Source organism: Laccaria bicolor, genomic scaffold (genome assembly GCF_000143565.1).
Source record: "Laccaria bicolor S238N-H82 LACBIscaffold_10 genomic scaffold, whole genome shotgun sequence".
NCBI lineage: Eukaryota > Fungi > Basidiomycota > Agaricomycetes > Agaricales > Hydnangiaceae > Laccaria > Laccaria bicolor.
The window spans coordinates 1170953-1191455 of NW_001889881.1; the positions used below are offsets into that span (position 1 = coordinate 1170953).

Genomic DNA, 20503 nt, shown 5'->3' on the forward strand with positions numbered 1-20503 from the left:
TGCAGAGGAAAATCCCTGTCACCAGCGCTTTCAGCTTTCAAGTGAGCACTACAGATCTCTCATTGGCAAATGTTTTCAGAATGAAATAAATGGTTTTTTATGATAGAAAACTCATACATGATACTCTAATACCCCTTCATAGTTGATCCATAAGAAATGTACAAAAAATGTTTTGAGTGCTTTATATTGATCTATATACTCCTACAAGCTCATTACGTTGCATGGTCCTCCTCAGAACCTGCCCAACCTCAATACAGATAATAATTCATAATGCTGACTGCTAACTGGTAAAATAATAATGCTAATCACACTGTCACAGTTAGGATTAGTAAAAACAATTAGTTGTTAGCAGTCAACAGTTACCCTCATAATTTAACAGTCAGCAGTCAGCAGTCAGCATTATTATTATTCATTATCTATACCCTGTGCATCACTCACCTTCAAAGATTTATCAGTTGGCTTATTATGAATGGTACTGCCAAAAAAATACTATGTTCATTTTGAAGCAAACGGAAGGATTAGATCTTAAATGTGACCAAAATATCACTTTTATGTGTCACTGAGGCAAATTTGAAGAATAATTTATATGTAATCAAAATGTTACCATCACTTCAATGATGCTCAGATAATAAATTTGTGCATGTCATCCACATCTTGCCAGCATGATGGCCACAGTTCTTCTGTGACTTTCCAATTTGCCCCTTGATTACATTGGAAGCATTTTATTTGATATGTCAATAGACATGTGCCCAGCAGTCCCATGCTGATTGTATTTGTGTGTGTATATTTACTTTAGCACACTAGTACATAAAGCATGTGACCATGATGCGCCTATCACTTGAGGCAGGGTCCAATGTGTGATCTAGGCAAAGGTACCTCCATAATTGTTGACACTTGTTGAATAATAAAGCTGATGTGCATCCCAAAAATATTGATTATCAAAATCTCAAATTGATGAACAATAAGAACATTGAGCACATGAGTGGTCATTTCTGTTATTTTTTTCTTTAACATAATCTTCAGCTGAGTGGTGTTGCCATGGCTACCAGGGTTATTTCCCAAAGAAATTGTTTAGATATGTAAATTGAATGTGCTCAACATTCTTATTGTTATTCATTTTGTAATTTTGACAATTGATGTTTTCCAGATGCACACCAGCTTCTTTATTTTACAAATGGCCACAATTATGGAGGTACATATGTCCAAATTTGTCCTGAATATTCTTTGGACCCTGTCTCAAGTGTATTAGGCACATTGTGGTCATATATTAAATAAACAAATCAGCCACATATGATGGCCCATTTTAATGGGCATATTTTCTCTGTGGCTAGGAATTCCATGATATTTGCATTTTGGAGTTTACATGAATTAAATTTCAAATGTGCATGGTAGGCATATGGGAAGAATATGGGAGAGCATCAATGCCTCCAATACCAGAATTGCCATTGAGCTCAGCCATAGCATGCACAGCAGCTTTGTCTCTGCTATCGGCAACGTCAACAAGGTGAATAAACTTCTTTCTTGAGAAGTTCATTTGGCAAGATTTCGGCAGCTGGTTGGGGATATCGTGTTGCCTCTGGGGAAAATATGTGCATTCAACACATGTTAAAACCAAAGATTACATCGGCTGGTAGTGCCGAAATCCCTCTGGAAATATTGTGTTGCCTCTCAAAGAATATGTGCACTCAACACATGTCAAAACCCAAGATTTCATCAGCTAGTAGTGCTGAAGTACCTCTGGGAATATCATGTTGCCTCCCAGAAAATATGTGCAGTTAACTGGCAGTTGACATGCCTGCTCCAGCACAGAGGGCCGGGCTGGTGAAACTCAACTGCCAGTGAACTGCTCTTAAGGCAGTTGACTTTCAACTGCCTGGTGCATGCCTCCGGTGTGTGGTATGGCCATGAAGAAATATGAAGGTCAGTATTGCCCTCCAATGTTTTGAAATTTATAGTCTCGGCTGGGTTCACTGCTGTTATAGTATGGAAAGATGGGAATATGCAAGGTCAGTAAGCATGTCAAATGAGAAACAACTGCTGAAATCCTGCATTTTCATGTGTATTTTGGGGATGCCTAACCTTAGTGCTCTGAAACTCTGGCCAAAAGTTTAACATGTCACTGCTCCGAAGGTCCCAGCAAAAAATGTCTGAATTTGTCTAATATGCTGAACATTATTGCTCCGAAACTCCGGTGGAAAAGTTAACATGTCAGTGCTCTGAAACTCCAGCAGAAAAATGTCCAAATTTGGCTTTAACATGCTAAATGTTAGTGCTCTGAAACATCAGCTGAAAATTTAACATGTCAGTGCTCCGAAGGTCCTGGCGAAAAAAATGCCCAAATTTGTCTTTAACATTCTCAATGGTAGTACTCCAAAACACTTTCTAGCATCTGCTTTCTGTGATGATAAGTGTTTTAGTGTCAACTTTTAGACTACAAAATTCGGTAGTATCTGCTCTTCACACTGGTATGGTCCACTTTTTTAAACCTCAAAAATTTGTAATCCGCTTTTCTGACACATAATTGGTGGTGTCCTTCACTGTGAATAAGCATGTAGGTTCATGGGGCTGTGATTGAAAGACTGAAAAGGGTGGACATTATGCCATTATTATCGTATAATGGGTTTTAAGATTGAACTTTGTGTCATTCTCATTCCTTGAACTATATCAATGGCAAATCCTTTTTTTTCCGTAGTTTGAAAGTCAACATTACAAACAATTGTAGTTTCAAAAAGTGGAGACTACAAACTTTCGTATTCTGAAATAATAGACACTACAAACTTGTAGACACTATGAGACCTTCTGAAAGTAATGTGTGATGTTTCAGGAACATTGCTTGATGTTTGAAATGCATGTGAAATAGGATAAACATTACCTGACCCTCCAGGGAATATGTGCACTCATTACTATCATCCAATATGTTCAATACACCAAAATACAGGTGAAAGTGAAGGGCTTCAACAGTTTTTAGTGCCAAAGTTCTTGTTTGACCTTCTGGAAACATTGTGTGATCTGTTATAAATGTGGCATGATCTTCCGGGAACATTGCCTGACTTCCCAAAAAAGTCTGGTTGCCATGTCGCAGTCAGCAACGTGCGATGTGGCACCTCGTGCTTACCTGGCCACATGGGTGCTTACCTGGCCACATGGGTGCTCATTCACGTCCGTCAGCGCTCGTTTTCGTGGGTGCTTGTCCCCGTTCGTGGGCTGTCATGTTGTTGTTGTCAGCGTCATTGTTGTCGATGTCGCAGGTCGATGTCGCAGGCGGTCATGAGACAGTGGTGGGGTGGATGGTGGTGGTGGTGGTGAGAGGAAGAAACAACGTGGCAATGCGTCAGCCACAGCTGTCACATTTGAGATGCCACATGATGTAAAGTGGTATATATAGTTACCTTTACTTTGTCATATAATAATGCCCTTGTGGCTCAGTTGACTTGAGTGCTGAGGTTGAGAGTTCAATTCTTGTTGATGTAATTTTTTTTATCCTTAAATAAAGTAAGGAGACTATGAATACTATATTCTAATGGTATAATGGTCATCCATGGAATCCATATGGACTACTCCATGGAATCCAATGTGGATATACATGGATTTCATATGGAATCCAATGGAATCCATATGGAGTGGTGTTGGAGCCCATATGGAATTGATCATTCCATGACCATTCCATGGTCATTCCATAGTGACATTACTGTGATGTTTAACCTTGCACATGAGATTACCTGTATGAAGTCATGTGACCTCTTCACTGCACCCAATCCTGGTCCAGTCCTGGCTGAGGTGAAATCTCAGTCCTCAGGACTTGCCTGAGTCCTAGTGATCACCAAGGGTATGGCAACTGAAATATAGGCCTGGGCAGCAATGAAATGGGCAAAATATCGCACTAGGCAAGCAATGAAATATATGCCTGGGCAGCAATGAAATAAGTACAATATTGCACCAGGCAAACAATGAAATATAGGCCTGGGCAGCAATGAAATATATGCCTGGGTAACAATGAAATGACTAAGACATCAAAGTAGGCAAGAAATGAGTAAAATATAAAATATCACACTAGGCAAGCAATGAAATATGTGCTTAGGTAGAAATGAAATGGCCAAAACATGAGACTGGGCAGGCAATGAAACATAGGCCAGAATGAAATGAAATGGCTAAAACATCGCACTAGGAAAGCAATGAAATATAGGCCTAGGCAGAAATGAAATGGCTAGAATTTCATTTCATACTTTTACTTGGCTGCAAATAAATGCCTGTGCAGGCACTTGCCTATGGTTTATGATTAAAGTGGTAGCTACCACTCACGCCTACCTCATTGTCGTCGGCGTTTTTGGTATTGCTCTCCTCCACAGCTTCAGGTGAGTTAGATTTCGAATTTAACCCTCTTCCTATGCAGAGCTCAGCAGCTAATGACTTGTTAGCAAACTATTGGCTTATTATGCACAGGACTTATGGAATGCCTTGTGTAGGAAATCGTCAAAACAGGTCAACAATATGTTCGTCATAGGCAGCCTCTCCAAGAAAACCTTCAAAGTCCAATTCATCACCTGTCTTGCCACAATTTAACCTTATCCACTAGTTAGCAAGAACACAACACCACGGAAAGTGCATGGCCTTATATGAACGTCATTACTTTACTGTTCTGATGTGGTTCAGGTCCTCTGACTAGGAAAGTCACGAACCATCCCGTTTGCTTGGAGATTGATTCCCCCATCAGGGATAGAGTGCAGGGAAGCTTAAACGGCCATGGATGATACCCGGTTATCGCCGATCCATAAACAGTATCCAGAGAGCAGAAGCAAGCCCAGAGAACAAAGACCAAGCAAAGTAAAGCATATCAGGGAAGAAAACTTGAAAAAATGGACTAGAAAGTAAATAATATCAAACCATGGACAAAACCAGGAAGAAGAAAAAGAAAACAAGAAAAAAACAAAACAAAAACAAAAACAAAACAAAACAAAAAACAAAAAACTGATATCTACAGTGTACTTACTTCTGCTTCTTGCTCTTGATTCCTTCCTTCTGTCATCATCCCCATCCCTCTTCTTCTTCTTCTTGGATTTGCTTCCCTCACCACCATCTGACCTTTCCCTCCCTTTCTTCTTACCCTTATCCTTGTTTGCCATCACCCACTCTTTGAGATCACCCAATGTATATCCATCAGTCTTTGCCCTGCTGCCCCAAGCATCTTCCTCAGTTGGGCGGTCATTACCTCCTTCCAACCAGTGATGCATGAGTTGAAATTGGGTAATGGTGGAAAAAGCTGGCCCATACTACTCATACCAAGTGGTTTTCAGGACAAAGATCTCGATGAGTTGTTTAATGGATGGTTTCATAATGTCAGAAGGCCAAGTTCCTTCTGCGACCATTCTGTCAAGACAATTGGAGGCTGAGCTATGCTGCTTGTACCTCTCATAGGCCAAAAGAAGAGGAGGGTTGATGACGCTGGTGGTAACATGGACTGGAATCTAGAGAGTATCAATCCACTTCTGCCAAAGAGTAGTGTTGCTGCCTGAGATAGTCTGCAGATTATTACTGAGGCAGCCTATGCTGTGGGAGTATCTGTGGTTGAAGGCTTGGCTGAGAAAGGGTCAAAATCACTCTGTAAAACAATCCAGCATCAGAGTTAGATATAACTTTACAAGTGTCAATATACATATGCATAAGACTGACAAATGATACTTGTTGCCCCCAAACACCCAATGAGCCTGATCTCCACCACCTTGAATTGCAGAATTATACTGCCCTTGAACAACCCATGCATCATTATCCAGACTAAACACCCGTAAATTACAATCTGCCCATAAAGCTGTTAGTTTCTGTTACAAATACAAGTGAAGTTTATACTTTTGAGAGGTGAGAATGTGACTGCTACATCTTCAAGAACAGGTCCAAGTCGTGGTACAACTTGTGTGACAGCAGAGAAAGCGGACCTTGCCGATGAGGGATCAACAAGGGCAGGATTCTCACTGGAAACATAGATATTGACGTGACCCCATACTTTGCCCTGTCCCTGATTATCTGTCTCTAATAAATCTGCCATGTTTTCAATGTTTCCATAGGTGTTACCACAAAGGATTCCCCCTTATAGTCTTGGTAATTAAAGAGGCTATGCAGTTTAATAAATAATTCTTACCTGTAGTGCGAGATGCTCCCTGAAGTTTTAGAGGACTCTGCATATTAATATCTAAATTGAATTTAATAACAGTACATATATATATCATGATTACTTGCCTGCATCATGCGAAACTTGTGGTGAATGAGGTGGAGTACCTGTCCCAGCTTGAAAAATTACTCTTAATCTCTGGTATGAGTACTTACTATAATCCTTGGTTTGTGGAGGTCTTTACCATCCCCCATGAGTTCCAGCAGATTCCAAGTGGAATGTCGGAATTCCATGGAATTCCGATGGAAACTAGTTGGCTGGAGCCTCAGCCATTCTGGGTTCCAATTCCATGGAAATTCCAATGGAATCCGGTGGAAATGGTCGGAATCCGGGAGCCTCCCGGAACAGTTACCATTGGAATTCCAATGGAAAGTATATTCCAGTCAAATTCCAACAGATTCCGAGAGATTCCAATGAATTCCAATATTTGTTGTTGTTATTATAATATATATAAAAATAAGTGGATGCATAAGGATTGAACTCTAGCCTCGGGAAATATCACATGAAGTCTGAGCAGCAGTATTTCCACTACACCATATAGCTCTTAAAATTCCAGCAACATTTATTCTATACAACCCACCCTCACACCCACCTTCCTAAATGAGTCGCGGCGTTCGCCGGCGTCAGCATCTCCGTTTTGCTGTCAAACACAACCACCACCACCACCACCATCACCACCAGCGTGGTCACCTCCATGCCTCTCCATCATGCCCGTTTACGAAGACGACGCTAACCAGACAGGTGCCCAGTGCCCGTTAACGGCTGCCACGTCACCATCCCCCATCCCTGCTCAACATCATCCAACCCCATCCAGCCCCATCCATGCCCGTCAACAACTGTTGGTGTGCATCTGCACACATTGACACCTCTCCTGAACCCATCGACACCCATTGAAACCCATCAACCCATCCATGCGCGCTCATCCACGTGTGCTCGTCTATGCTTATTTGTGCACACATGTCCGTTCTCTTTTGTTTTTGTGTCTTCACTGAGCTGTTTTTTCTTTGCTTGTCCATCTCTGCTCACCTCTCTGCTTTGTCTCTGCCAGGTTTTGCCAGGCCCTGTCTGATTCATCAACAGCTTGTCATCTTGTCCCTTGCCTGTCTATTTTTTTTTTGTCTCTCCTTAGGGCTTGTACTTGGGTGTTTTTTGCTTGTGTGATCCTGTCCATATCCATCTGTTGATTTTTTACCTGTTTGATTTTTGTTGTGGCCTCAGCATTTGTACATCTGTGTTAAGTCATTCCTGCACCCTCCTGCTGTGTGTGTTGTATTGTACATCTACATCAAGTCATCCCTGCACCCTCCTGCTGTGCTTTTTGTATTGTACACCTTTGTCAAGTTGTCTCTGCACACTGCTGCTGTTGCTGTCATATTGTACATTTGTGTAAAGTCATTCCTGTGTTAACCTGCTGTCTCCTTTTCATATCTCTATCTGTTCATGTTTCTCTTGTTACCTCCTGCTGTGTGTGTGCTCCTGCCTATCTAAGTTACCATCTGAATTTTGAACTTGTTCTTTAACTGTTCTTTTTCATCCTTGTTTGTATCTGTGTCATATTCTGACGTGGAAGTTGCGCATAGACATGCCTACTTGGATTTTCCATTGGGTGTTTGTCTGTCTTGGTCCATTATCATCCATCTTGGTCTCCATTCAGGATCCCAAAGACAAACAAACCGCAGTGGTATTTCTCGTGATCCACCAGTCTCATCATCTAAACCACCCTCTAAACGAACAACATCATCTGCTTCTGAAAACCCCAAAACAAAGCAGCAAAAGTATGATGAAGATGAAGTCAAAGGAACTGGAAAAGGGCAGGGCAGAAAGGGGAAGAAGGAGGAAAAGAAAGCACCAAAAGGGAAGAAAAACAGGTATGCCTTTTGCCCCACACTTGCCATGATACTAACACTTGATTACTTTCAGAAAGACATCTGCCATGCGAGCTGAAGAGGATGCTAAGGCTGGCTCCCCTCTCAAACTTACCAGGTCTGTCGACCACCTATTCCAAATCCCTTTCACTAACTGAGCGAGTCCGCCCAGCTGCTGCACCTCCCATCCCAGCCATGCCCACTCTCCCATCTGTACATGAGTGAGACACCAATGATGACATTGACAACAAAAGTGACAGTGACATTGACAAGGACAACAACAGCCACAACACCAACAACAGCAGCAGCAATGGTGACAATGGCAACATGGATGATGAAGACAATAGTGACAATGGCCCTGACAGCAATGGTGACAGCACCAAAAACGATGAGGATGAAGATAGGGATCAACATAACTCACCCAAGAAAACAAGTGGTCATCATGATGATGAGGATCATATCAGAGATCGTATTCGCGATTGTGAGACAGCCCGCGATCGAGATGACAAGTTCAACAACCTTTCTGGTGAACTTGACAGCATGGACTCTAACCCAGGTAGGTACTTGAATGTTACATATGTATAATGTATACTAAATGTATCACAGATCCTTCAACTGATATTACAAGCAACATCGCTAACATCAACATTGATGAGGACATCGATGCTAATCCCCGTGGTATGTGTCTAGCTACTTCTCTTTTTTTAAAGTGGATTAACTCAAATATTAGAACCAGATGTTGAAATCCCTAGTCTACCACATACTCCCCAATGCAAGGGGAAAGCAAGACAAATGAGTTCACCACAAACACCTGAACTTCAAGGGGCATCTCGTGTTATAGGTATGGTGATATTTATTTGACATTATATTTAAGTGTTTTAATTATAAGCTTAGGGGGTGTTTTACATGGTTGTGCACATGGGAATAAGGCCAATATGGCTGATCTCATTGATGCAGACAAGGATGCCAATGACTCTCGTGAAATTTTGGGGAATGTTTTACTGTACCTTTCAAACGACAACCCAGCCACAATCAACCCAGCAGAAACTCAGTTATACCTGAACAAGACTTTCCTGGACAGAAAGCCCTACTGGAGATCAGAAGATTGTTGCAATAGGAGATAAACTTGATAACTTTTCAAAACTTCTGGATCTATACCCTTATGATGATAAAGGAAATTTTCATGGAAAGCTGAAACCAACATCTCATGATGAATTTAAACCAGTGTTACTCATCTGTCCTAATTCTCCATTTTGTATGACTAAATCATGCAAGCGTCGATCTTTGATGCAGCATACTCCTTCCAGAGATATACCAACTGTGACTTTGATCAAGGGAAATGAAATGCATGAAAAGGCATATGTATTAACTGGCATCTGTACATCTTGCAAAACATTGTACTGGGCTGATCATGAACACACATCCAATGATAACATAGTCAGCCGAGTTTACTTAAATTCTGCTCACTATCTTAAAATTGGTCAGAATACATGGGTTGATTGTGTCTTCTCTGCTGCTGTGTTAAATGGAATGTACAGTTTTCATGCATCAGCAGCTGCATATACAGACTTCTGAAATAACAGTTATTTAGAGAACAGGACAGGAAAAATGACAAGACGGCTGATTTGGCAAGCATTTGTCCAAGAATCAATATGTTCACTTGGAGCAAAAAGACTTGCAGCTTCCAGATGGCCTTCCCATTGATGATGTTACCAAATCAGCTTTTGAAATACTAGGAGATAATGGATATATTTGAGGTGCTCATGCTCTTGAATGTACTGAATGTACTCAACCCTATAAGGCTATTGCAGATAGTTTGCTAACTGGTGAAGATCCAGCTGCTTTAGTTGGTGAGGATGAAAACAGACATGTACCTCCACTTGTTGGAGAAGGGGCTGATCTAGCAGCTGCAGATGCTGCTCAAGCTTGACTTAATGCTCAACAACATAATCAGGGTGCTTCAGACACAAATGTTGATGAAAATGCTGCACCTGTGAAAATGATTGTGATGGATGGCATTATTATGGGGCAAACACATTGTGCATATGACAATTGTACTTCTGAGTTGGCAAATGCACGTGGTGGGTGGTGGAGTATTTTGTCACTTTCATGACTCACAATATGGGCAAAATGCCGTGTACGTGGTTGTACATCAACAAAGAAATCTGGAACACAGGCCTGTAGTGAACATCAAGGTGAATGGAAAAAGGATTCAAATAGCAGAAGTAAACAGAGTTTAGCTGGAGTAAAAAGAATGCTTCAGTGACCTGCAGAAAATATGCCTTGGCAACCTTCCAATGAAAGACCTGTACAGCCTCATGACCAACCAGCGTCTGAACCACAAGTCAAACATTATTTCAACCCTTCTCGATTTTATTGTGTAGAAACCATAACTGCCCCATGTGGTGTTGTTATTGCATGGACTAAATTTGACAAGGCAGAATCACCAACAAATATTTTAAATTGGTTGGAATCTATCTTTCCAACAGAGGAATCTAGACCAGATTACATTTGCATTGATAATGCATGCCTAGTGCTTCGAACTGCGATAGCCAATGGGAGCTGGGAGCGGATATGGAAAAAGACTACTCGATTCATTGTGGATAGCTACCATTACATTAATCATTGCACAACTGACTATATCTGTCATAAATGGTGTAATCCTGCACCTCTCAATAGTTCTGCACCTAATCTGGTTATATCTGCTGTTGATAAAAATGGTCGACCATATTTGAAAAGAGCCTTCAGTACTCAGGTACAGTTCTTAATTTTATAATATATATTTTATAACTTATTGCTTTTGCAGGCTTGTGAACAATTAAATTCATGGCTTGGTGGATTTGATTCCATCTTGAAAAGAATGACACAAGGAAACTTTAACTGGTTTCTTCATACTATGCTTTTCTATCACACAAGATATGTGATTAGAAAGCAGGAATTAAGTAAAGATTCTACTGAAGAAGAAGAAGAAGAAGAAGAAGAGGGAACAGTAGATGACTCACTTTAGAATTACACAAACTAAATGTATATACAATATCAATCAAGTCTGCTGATCTATCAATCACAAGTAGACATAAGTATGCCTATAGTACCATAACAATAGAAATTGGATTTTGTCCCAATGGCTCATAGGGCTACCCAAATGGGCCCAATGACCATACAGGGCATGGTACCATAGGTGGGACCAGCACATGTAAGTAACTTATGGAACCAAAGTGAGGCCCAGGGTATCCACCTTGACCATATACTTGGGGAATGGTGCCAAATGTGGGCCCAGTTCCTATGGAACCAAAGTAAGGCCCAGGCTATCACTTGGACTATATACATGATGGTTGAATAGATGGCACCAATTATCTTTGCACAACTTGGGTGCAGAATATACCTGGTGAAAGGGGGAGGAACATCCAAAGAGTGGTCCGGAGAAAGCTCCGAATGCACAACATGAGGACAACCATATACCTGATGGATGGAAACATGCCACCAATTATCCGCATGCAAGTTTGGCTCAGAATATATGTGGTGAAAGGGGGCGGAACAACTGAAGGATCGTGGACAGTCTACCTGATGGATGGAAACATACCGCCAATTATCTGTGCACAAGTTTGGCTCAGAATATACGTGGTGAAAGGGGGCGGAACAACTGAAGGAACGCGGAAGGTCCCTTTTCAAGTTCACAGTGCAAATTTTCTGGATATTGTGGTCTGGAGAAAATTCAGCAAATTCCCAGATATTGCATTTCCGGAGATTTTGCTTGAATTTGTGGCATATTCTCCAGACGCTGTGGAATCAATGTAAATACCTACGGGACATGTAGAATATCCAAAAAAATAACCACCCAGGTGTCAGGACAGATGTTACATGAAAGTGCGGAAGTCCCAAAGTCTCAATTTAAATATCAACAGCATGTGTGGAATATCCAAAGAAATAAGAACCCAGGTGTCCAGACAAATGTTGTGTGAAAGTGCAGAAGTCCCAAAGCATCAATTTGAATATTAACGGCATGTGCGGAATATCCGAAAAATAACAACCCAGGTGTCTGGACAAATGTTGCATGAAAATGCAGCAGTATTGAAGGTCAATTTAAATGTTAACGGCATCTGCGAAATATCCGAAAAAAAGACAACCCACATGTCCGGACAAATATTGTGTGAGAATGCGGAAGTCTTGAAGGTCAATTTAAATGTTAACGGTATCTGCGAAATATCCGAAAAAAGACAACTCAGGTGTCCGGATAAATATTGTGTGAAAATGCGGAAGTCCCAAAGGTCAATTTAAATGTTAACGGCACGTGCAGAATATCCGAAAAAATAACAACCGAGGTGTCCAGACAAATGTTGCGTGAAAGTGCGGAAATCCCGAACCCTCAATTTAAATATTACCAGCATGTGCGGAATATCCTGGACAAATGTTGCTTGAAAGTGTGGAAGTCTCGAAGTGTCAATTTAAATATCCACAGGATGTGCAGGATATCCGAAAAAAAGGCAACCCTGGTGTCTGGACAAATGTCTCATGAAAATGTGGAAGTCCCAAAGTCTCAATTTAAATATCAACAGCATGTGTGGAATATCCAAAGAAATAACAACCCAGGTGTCCGGACAATGTTGTGTGAAAGTGCAGAAGTCCCAAAGCATCAATTTAAATATTAACGGCATGTGCGGAATATCCGAAAAAATAACAACCCAGGTGTCTGGACAAATGTTGCATGAAAATGCAGCAGTATTGAAGGTCAATTTAAATGTTAACGGCATCTGCGAAATATCCGAAAAAAAGACAACCCACATGTCCGGACAAATATTGTGTGAGAATGCGGAAGGTCAATTTAAATGTTAACGGTATCTGCGAAATATCCGAAAAAATAACAACTCAGGTGTCCGGATAAATATTGTGTGAAAATGCGGAAGTCCCAAAGGTCAATTTAAATGTTAACGGCATGTGCAGAATATCCAAAAAAAATAACAACCCAGGTGTCCAGACAAATGTTGCATGAAAGTGCAGAAATTCCGAACCCTCAATTTAAATATTAACAGGTTCTAACTAAACCCAAAGGCATGTGCAGAATATCTCAGAAATGTTGCATGCATCGATTTAAATATCCATGGGATGTGTGGAATATCCGAAAAAACAGCCCTGGTGGTTGCATAAATGTCCCGCAAAATTGAATGAGAAGCTGAATATTTGATGTTCAATATTCTCTGGGTATGTATAAATGTAAGAAAGTATTCACAATATTCTATGGTGATTCAGAACATGTGCGAAGTGTGAGTTCCTTTGGTCTGAAGGGTATATTGGCCCAGGACAGAAAGCCCTCCTGCCTTGAGAATTCAGAGGCATGAAGTGCACAGGAACTATTCCTTGGACATGGTGGTCAAAGTTCTATTACCCTAATACAATGTATAAAATCACTCAGATAACTAAGATATCAAGCGTAACTCTATTACATCTACATATGCTGGTGGCATGATATATTTGAGATACTCAACCCCCATTCATTTCCTCATATCCAGTGTATTTGGAAATCAAGGCTCTGGAGATTTCGCATCCTTCTGGGCTTCCATGGCATGTGTATGATAGTATCATATTTGTACACAGACAATGGCACAGGTTTGGGTATCCCGCATGGTGTACAGGTATAGGTAATGGTACGGGGTAGGATACCCCTGCCCACAAGCTTTCGAACGAGCCTAGAAACATAATTTCTGGAGCAGAACTGACAGAGTAGCTGAATTCATGAAATTCATCGAAATGAATATTTGGATTAATACTTCGGGGATTCAGCATTTTCATGGAACATTTCTGAGATATTTCGCACAGGCCGTGGATAATTGGGTTGATGCTTCAGGATTTCCACATCATTTGTCCAGACACCTGGGTTGTCTTCTTCTTGGATATTTCACACATGCTGTGGATATTTAAATTGATGTTTCAAGAGTTCTGTATTTTCACGCAACATTTGTCCAGGATATTCCGGACATGCCATTAATATTTAAATTGATGGTTTGGGACTTCCGCACTTTCACACAATATTTTTCCGGACACGTGGGTTGTCTTTTTTTCGGATATTTCGCAGATGCCGTTAACATTTATATTGACCTTCAGGACGTCCGCATTTTTATGCAACATTTGTCCGGACAACTGGGTTGTTATTTTTTCGGATATTCTGCACATGCCGTTAACATTTATATTGACCTTCAGGACTTCTGCATTTTCACACAACATTTGTCCAGACACCTGGGTTATTATTTCTTCGGATATTCCAGACATACCATGGATATTTAAATTGATGCTTTGGGACTTCCACATGTTCACACAATATTTGTCCAGGATATTCCGCACATGCTGTTAATATTTAAATTGATGCTTCGGGACTTCCGCACATTCACGCAATATTTGTCCGGACACCTGGGTTGTTATTTTTTCGGATGTTTCGCAGATGCCGTTGACATTTAAATTGACCTTCGAGACTTCCGCCTTTTCACAGAACATTTTTCCAGACACCTGGGTTGTCTTTTTTTACGGATATTTCGCAGATGCCGTTAATATTTAAATTGACACTTCGGGACTTCCGCACTTTCATGCGACATTTGTGCAGACACCTGGGTTCCTTTTTTCGGATATTCTGCACATCCATGGATATTTAAATTGACACTTCGAGACTTCCACACTTTCAAGCAACATTTGTCCAGGATATTCTGCACATGCTGTTAATATTTAAATTGAGGGTTCGGATTTCCGCACTTTCACGCAACAGTTGTCCGGACCCCTGGGTTGTTATTTTTTCGGATATTCCGCACATGCCGTTAACATTTGAATTGACCTTCGGGACTTCCGTATTTTATACAATATTTGTCCGGAAACTTGGGTTGTCTTTTTTCGGATATTTCGCAGATGCCATTAACATTTGAATTGACCTTCAAGACTTCCGCATTTTCATGCAACATTTGTCCAGACACCTGGGCCAAGCCAAATTCTGGAAATGCAATATCCGGGAATCCTGAGAATTTACTGCTGAGCACAATATCCACATTCCCACCATATCCACACAAGCCAAATTCCAGAAATAGAATATCCAGAATCCTGAGAATTTACTGCCAAGCACAATATCTGGATTCCCACAAGGTTCAAGCCAAATATCCGGGAACTCTGCAAATTTTCTCCAGACCGCAATATCCGGAAAATTGCTGGGCCACACATTGGGTCCAACAACAAAACATATACTTGTACAGAGGATGGCCCAACATAGGCACCTTAAGCTATCTCGTGAGCTGTTGGGCCCAACTTATGCCATTAGGCACAGAAATTACATTGGCCACAACTTTAGCCCATAACATATTCATGTGCGATTGGGCCAAACATATGCCCATTACATTCCTTCAGTGTTGGGCCCAACCATTACCCTTAGGCCAATACCACCTACTTATTACTACCATAATTGGGCCAAATGGTGTGTCTGCAGTGATTTATTTGGCTTAAACATTGGGCCCACCATTCAACCTTAACTGTCAGTATCCCATCAGGCCCACCCATTGTACCATAGCATGCATCAGCGTTGGCGCCATTTGGGTAGCCCTATGAGCCATTGGGACAAAATCCAATTTCTATTGTTATGGTTCTATAGTGCATCTACTGAATGCCCTGTATCAATGCCATCTGATCAATCTATATTTAAAATCCATCCATAAAATTAGTAAGTGCATGGGAATTTCATTCAGAGTCCAGCAGTGGGGAGGCGCAATGCCTGCAAGATCACTTTGTGTTTGTAGTTGTTTGGCTCACCCATACATGGGTGAGAATCAAGGAAAATCAATATTTTGCGTGACCCAGTTCAATATCTGGAAGTATTCATACGCAAATTGGGACTAAAACAAGTTTTCGAGGGAATGGCCCGAGAATACCCAAAAAAAGCCAAACATGAGGTGTAGATATCTCCCCAACCTATGGGGAGCAGTAAGATTATATTTGAAATTCTCGGGCCATTCCCTGTACAATCAAAAATAAAGTATAGTCTTCCTACAAAGTATATGGCCCATCTGCCATGCAAAGTAGGTATTTTGTTTTCAAAAATCAGCCTGCGAAACACGCCAAATTAGATTATGTAATCACATGAAGGAGGCGTCGCGTCGCGTCGACGTGTCGATTTACGACGATAACACACATTTCCGACAACTATCCAGGCCACTCTACATTATCTTTACTATCTAAATCACTCTCAGTGACTTTTAATGACGCGAAGCATCGCGCGAAAGCCAAAACGGCGCTCCAAAGCACAAATCCAGTCTCTGCACAAGGCAGATCTTGCTCGTTGGCCCAACCGACACGACGAGGAAGCGGAAAACGGCATGTCTGCATCTGAAAAGACTATACATGACCTCAAGCATCAACTATCCGACTATGAACAGCAGTTAAAAAACCAGAAAACGAAATATTGGAATGAAAGAAGAAGGAATCACCGCCTCCAAAAGGCCCATGTTGCACGAAAGGTGGACCTAAAACATATAAAGGAGCAGGCATATAGGATGCGGGGTGCATTGCAGATGTTGGGAAAGGAACTTGGGGAAGTCCAGGCTGTTGCCGATGAATCAATCTGTCTTCTCCAGGCCAGGGTCAAAGAATTGCAAGAAGCGAAGAAAAACTTAACTCAAACAAGTGCCGTTCTTCGAAAAAGGACAAGAAAGATCACGTCACAGCTGAAGTCATTGAAGGAGCGGATGCGAAAGAAGCGGCAGTCATCAGAATTTCGTATGACTCGGCGGGGAATTTATACTCAACAAACTCGAGCCCTCGCAAGACTCATGGTTTCATCCGGTATGAGTATGTGCATATTTTTAAATTAATTAAACGGTTCTCTCATTATAAAACAGAAATCACTTACAGTTCAGATTCGACGTCTCACAAGCACATCGAGTTTGAATCCCGGACTATTGCGCTGAAGGTTGTTGATTACTTGAATCCAACTAAAGAACCAAAGTGGACGATGCGTACTTTGGGAGTAGGGACTTCCGTCAACCATACAAGCGAGATGCAAGTCAATGGATTGAAGGAGCGCCTACAAGAAATTGCCGAAATCTTTAATAACAGCCCATTAGCAAAACGCGAGGGCTTACAATAATTTGTTCCTGATGACTTTGCCTACCGTTTGATTGGCACAAGTGGCGACCATGCAGCAGACCAGAAGAAAAGTCACGAAATCTTGCGGATTTGGAGGATGGAGGTGATTCTCCAGCGTCTAGGAGAGGAGGCTCTTTTTCAGATGGACGTCACAAGGGTCATTGCCCTTTTTGTACCTTTAAAAGGGAAGCAAATCGAAAAGCATGGTGGACAAGAAGCCTGGGACAAACTCACCGAAGACAAGCGAGCAACTGCCGACATCGAGATTATTCGAGAGGTTGGGAAGCAAGTCTTCGAAAAGCTGCCCGAGGATCACCAAAGGTGCCTTACCTCCTTCATTCGGACAGGGTGCTGCATGCACAAGGATCTGAACTGTGTCAAATGGGGAGATAAGGCAGTGCAAGGGATGTGGGAGAAGGAAAACAAGACACCACCTATTCTCCTTGCCAACAAGGACAACGCTGCTGTTCTCGCTGGGCGAACCGAATCTTCTACTCAGACCAATGCTGAAATACGAGCTGAAGAAGTCTCAAAACATGGTGGAAGTCATACCACAGCCCTAGGTGGCATGATCTGTCGAAACAAAGATACGAAAAAGGGTCAGCAAGACACATATGACTATTATATGCTGTGCCATGTTGGCCACCGTGTTCCCTATCCCGACGTCAGTAACACCTGCTATGGATCCCATGGAGAGGCCGCGGGAACCATAATTGCCTATCACCAACACTTTATCAATTTCATGGAGTTTGTACGAAACACGAAGGACAAACCTGGGGAGATGAATATCGAGAAGAACTTTGCGAACGCCCTGAAGGATACGCCAACGTTAACGGAACTCTGCGTTCTGGCATTGTATCACGTTAACATTTCACAGCCCTTCATGAAGCATGTCCGTGCCCACAAGAATCTTCTGGATTTGAAGTCCTTCTTCGAAAATAAGGTTACCTTTTTGAATCGAGTGATCGGCGAAACGGAGATTTGGACATCGCAGGAATTTACGCATGAGGCTGGGACCCTAGATGGTGATGAGTGGGATGAGTGGGGGATGAAAGTCATGAATGCGGTGAAGGAACTTGCACCAAGCCTTCCTGACCTCAAATCAGCAATTCTCGCATTTGTTTCGGGTGCCCGCGACACGTTCGTTGAGCGTTTCTCTGACGAATTCAAAGAGGCCGGCGATATCGATAAATTGACCGAGGCGGAACGACAGACCCTCTTTTTTTCACCCACAAATGATGGGAACGAAGGAGCACTTCGGAGCCTTCGTCTTGGAAAAAGGCGACGACCTGGAGAGACATTGCACAAATTCAACGCGTTGTTCACGGCGAGGCAGAACCACACTGAAGAGTTCATGTCAGAAAAATTGAAAGAGAACGTGGATCACATTTACCTCAGGCAGGTAGCGTGTACCCGTGATGAGAGTCATTTTCAGAGGCGGATGAAGGAAGCACAGATCGAGTCCGACAAGGCAAAAGTGGCGGAGAACGTGTTGAAGGAGGCCAAAAAACAAGGAAAGCGCAACGAGAGAGAGGCGATGCTTGTGGAAACGGGAAAAAGCTAGTTCTCACAGACGCGGAGATAGATGGACTGGACAACAAAGAACTCAACCGCCAACTCGACTTCCATCGTGAAGAAGAAAGGAAGCTTCCCAGGGCTGTCATTGTCGCGGAAACTTCCATGGAGAAAGTTCCTTTGAAGTCGCACATGAAGGCCAAGCCTGACCGTGTTCTTCAGTTGAAGAAAGCGGTTGCCAGATATCTTTTTCGGTGTCAAACCTCGGGAGGTGATGCACAGAACCAAATCTCAACGGCTGTTGATGATGTCATAATGGCAGGTCCAGAAGACTCATTTTATGAATCTGACTATCATGACGACCTAGCATAGTCACTATTTTAATTTTACCACAGATTCATATTATAATCTAACATACATATATTTACTACACCTTTACCAGCCTAGAAATTGTGGTGGAACACGAGGAAAGCATTTTCGAAGACGCAACAAGACATTTGGCAGGAATTGTGTGGCTGTGCACTTAGTCATCCGGTCAGAACAGTTGCAGGCGTTGCACCTCCCCACCAGCAGAATCCACTGGAATTCCATTCAGATTCCAGTGGAATCCATTGGAATTCCATTCAGAATCTGGCAGAATCCATTGGAATTCCATTCAGAATCCGGCGGAATCCACTGGAATTTGAGATTCCTACCATTCCGGTGGACTCCGGATGGAATTCTGACATTCTATGGGAGTCCGCTGGAGTCTGCCGGAACTCATGGGGGAGGGTAAAGTACTGATGGGTAGAGGGAGTTGAGTTGGGATCAACAATCTGAGTGGAGAGGTGCAAGCCTCTATCTAGTGTTTGGAAGTCCGGTCTCATGACTGGAAAAAGACCGTAACCAGACCGAGACCACAAAAAACCGGACCTGCGGTTACGGTCTTTTATTTTTGAGAACTAAAGACCGCAAAAAAACCGGTCTAAATGGACCTGTCTTAACCGGTTTGGACCGGTCTTTTGTAGCCCCTTAAATACCCTTCAAAACGCACCCAAGCACGTATTAATTGGTTCAGAATTGACAAAGATATAAATAAAAATGTAAAATTTCGTTAAAAATAGTAGATGTACACGACCTTTTTTATAGAAACACCAATTCTCAACGGAATTTAACGTTCTTTGGCTCTTTTTAAAGCTACGAAACACGTTAACAAATTTACCGATTCATAATTTTAAAATATTGGCCAGAAAACCGGTCTTAAACCGGTTAAAACCGAAGAAGACCAAGACCGGTCTATAGACTGCAAAAAGACCGCAGACCACGGTTTTTTGCGGTCCGGTTCAGTCTTTTGACTTTTGGGAAAAATGCGGACCGGTTACGGTTACGGTTAAGGCCCAGAGGCATCAAAAAACCGGACCAGACCGGACTTTTAAACACTACCTCTATCACACTATACATGCCTTATACCCAGACCACAAATATGATGGAAGCACACTACACCATCTTGATGGGGAAAGGCAATGGAGTTGGGATGGATGACCTGGAAGCCATCCACTTGCATGGTTTCCCAGTACTCATGGTTATACATCACTGAAGAGAGAATGGGAGGATCATCTGGGTATTTCTGGGTCAAGCTGGGAGCTTACAGTGACCAGCTTTCCAGATATGAAATTATTTGTAGGGCGTCTAGTTCCTCTTTAGGCTCTGATTCACTGACACTCTTGCTGGTTGCCCAAGCAGATTTCATGCCTTCGAAGCATTCCTCAATGCTCCATACTGTAATCGCCTCTTTGGCAGGCATGGATCGCAGCTGTCTTTCCTGTTCTTCTGCTAGTGACAAATCAGTGACTATGCTCGGTTCTGGCAGGCGAGAAGG

At 42.1% G+C, this 20503-nt stretch overlaps 4 protein-coding genes across 4 annotated transcripts; 3 read left to right on the forward strand and 1 right to left on the reverse strand.

Moving 5' to 3' along the window:
• Positions 1–5526: 5526 nt before the first annotated feature.
• LACBIDRAFT_326654 (uncharacterized protein) lies at positions 5527–6173 on the reverse strand (the record flags this gene model as incomplete). The annotated part of the gene is made up of 4 exons (XM_001880503.1): positions 5527–5596; positions 5668–5791; positions 5842–6078; positions 6131–6173. The coding sequence occupies 4 exons, from the start codon at positions 6171–6173 to the stop codon at positions 5527–5529; spliced, it is 474 nt and encodes a 157-aa protein (XP_001880538.1).
• A 694-nt stretch (positions 6174–6867) lies between these two features.
• LACBIDRAFT_326655 (uncharacterized protein) lies at positions 6868–9149 on the forward strand (the record flags this gene model as incomplete). The annotated part of the gene is made up of 8 exons (XM_001880273.1): positions 6868–7002; positions 7379–7536; positions 7741–8028; positions 8081–8143; positions 8286–8581; positions 8632–8703; positions 8756–8866; positions 8920–9149. The coding sequence occupies 8 exons, from the start codon at positions 6868–6870 to the stop codon at positions 9147–9149; spliced, it is 1353 nt and encodes a 450-aa protein (XP_001880308.1).
• Positions 9150–10303: 1154 nt separating this feature from the next.
• On the forward strand, positions 10304–11032 carry LACBIDRAFT_296658 (uncharacterized protein; the record flags this gene model as incomplete). Its single annotated transcript, XM_001880274.1, has 2 exons — positions 10304–10780; positions 10832–11032. The coding sequence occupies 2 exons, from the start codon at positions 10304–10306 to the stop codon at positions 11030–11032; spliced, it is 678 nt and encodes a 225-aa protein (XP_001880309.1).
• A 5212-nt stretch (positions 11033–16244) lies between these two features.
• On the forward strand, positions 16245–18694 carry LACBIDRAFT_296659 (uncharacterized protein; the record flags this gene model as incomplete). Its single annotated transcript, XM_001880275.1, has 3 exons — positions 16245–16833; positions 16884–17114; positions 17187–18694. 3 exons carry the CDS (start codon positions 16245–16247, stop codon positions 18692–18694), a joined length of 2328 nt encoding a protein of 775 aa, XP_001880310.1.
• Positions 18695–20503: the final 1809 nt, after the last annotated feature.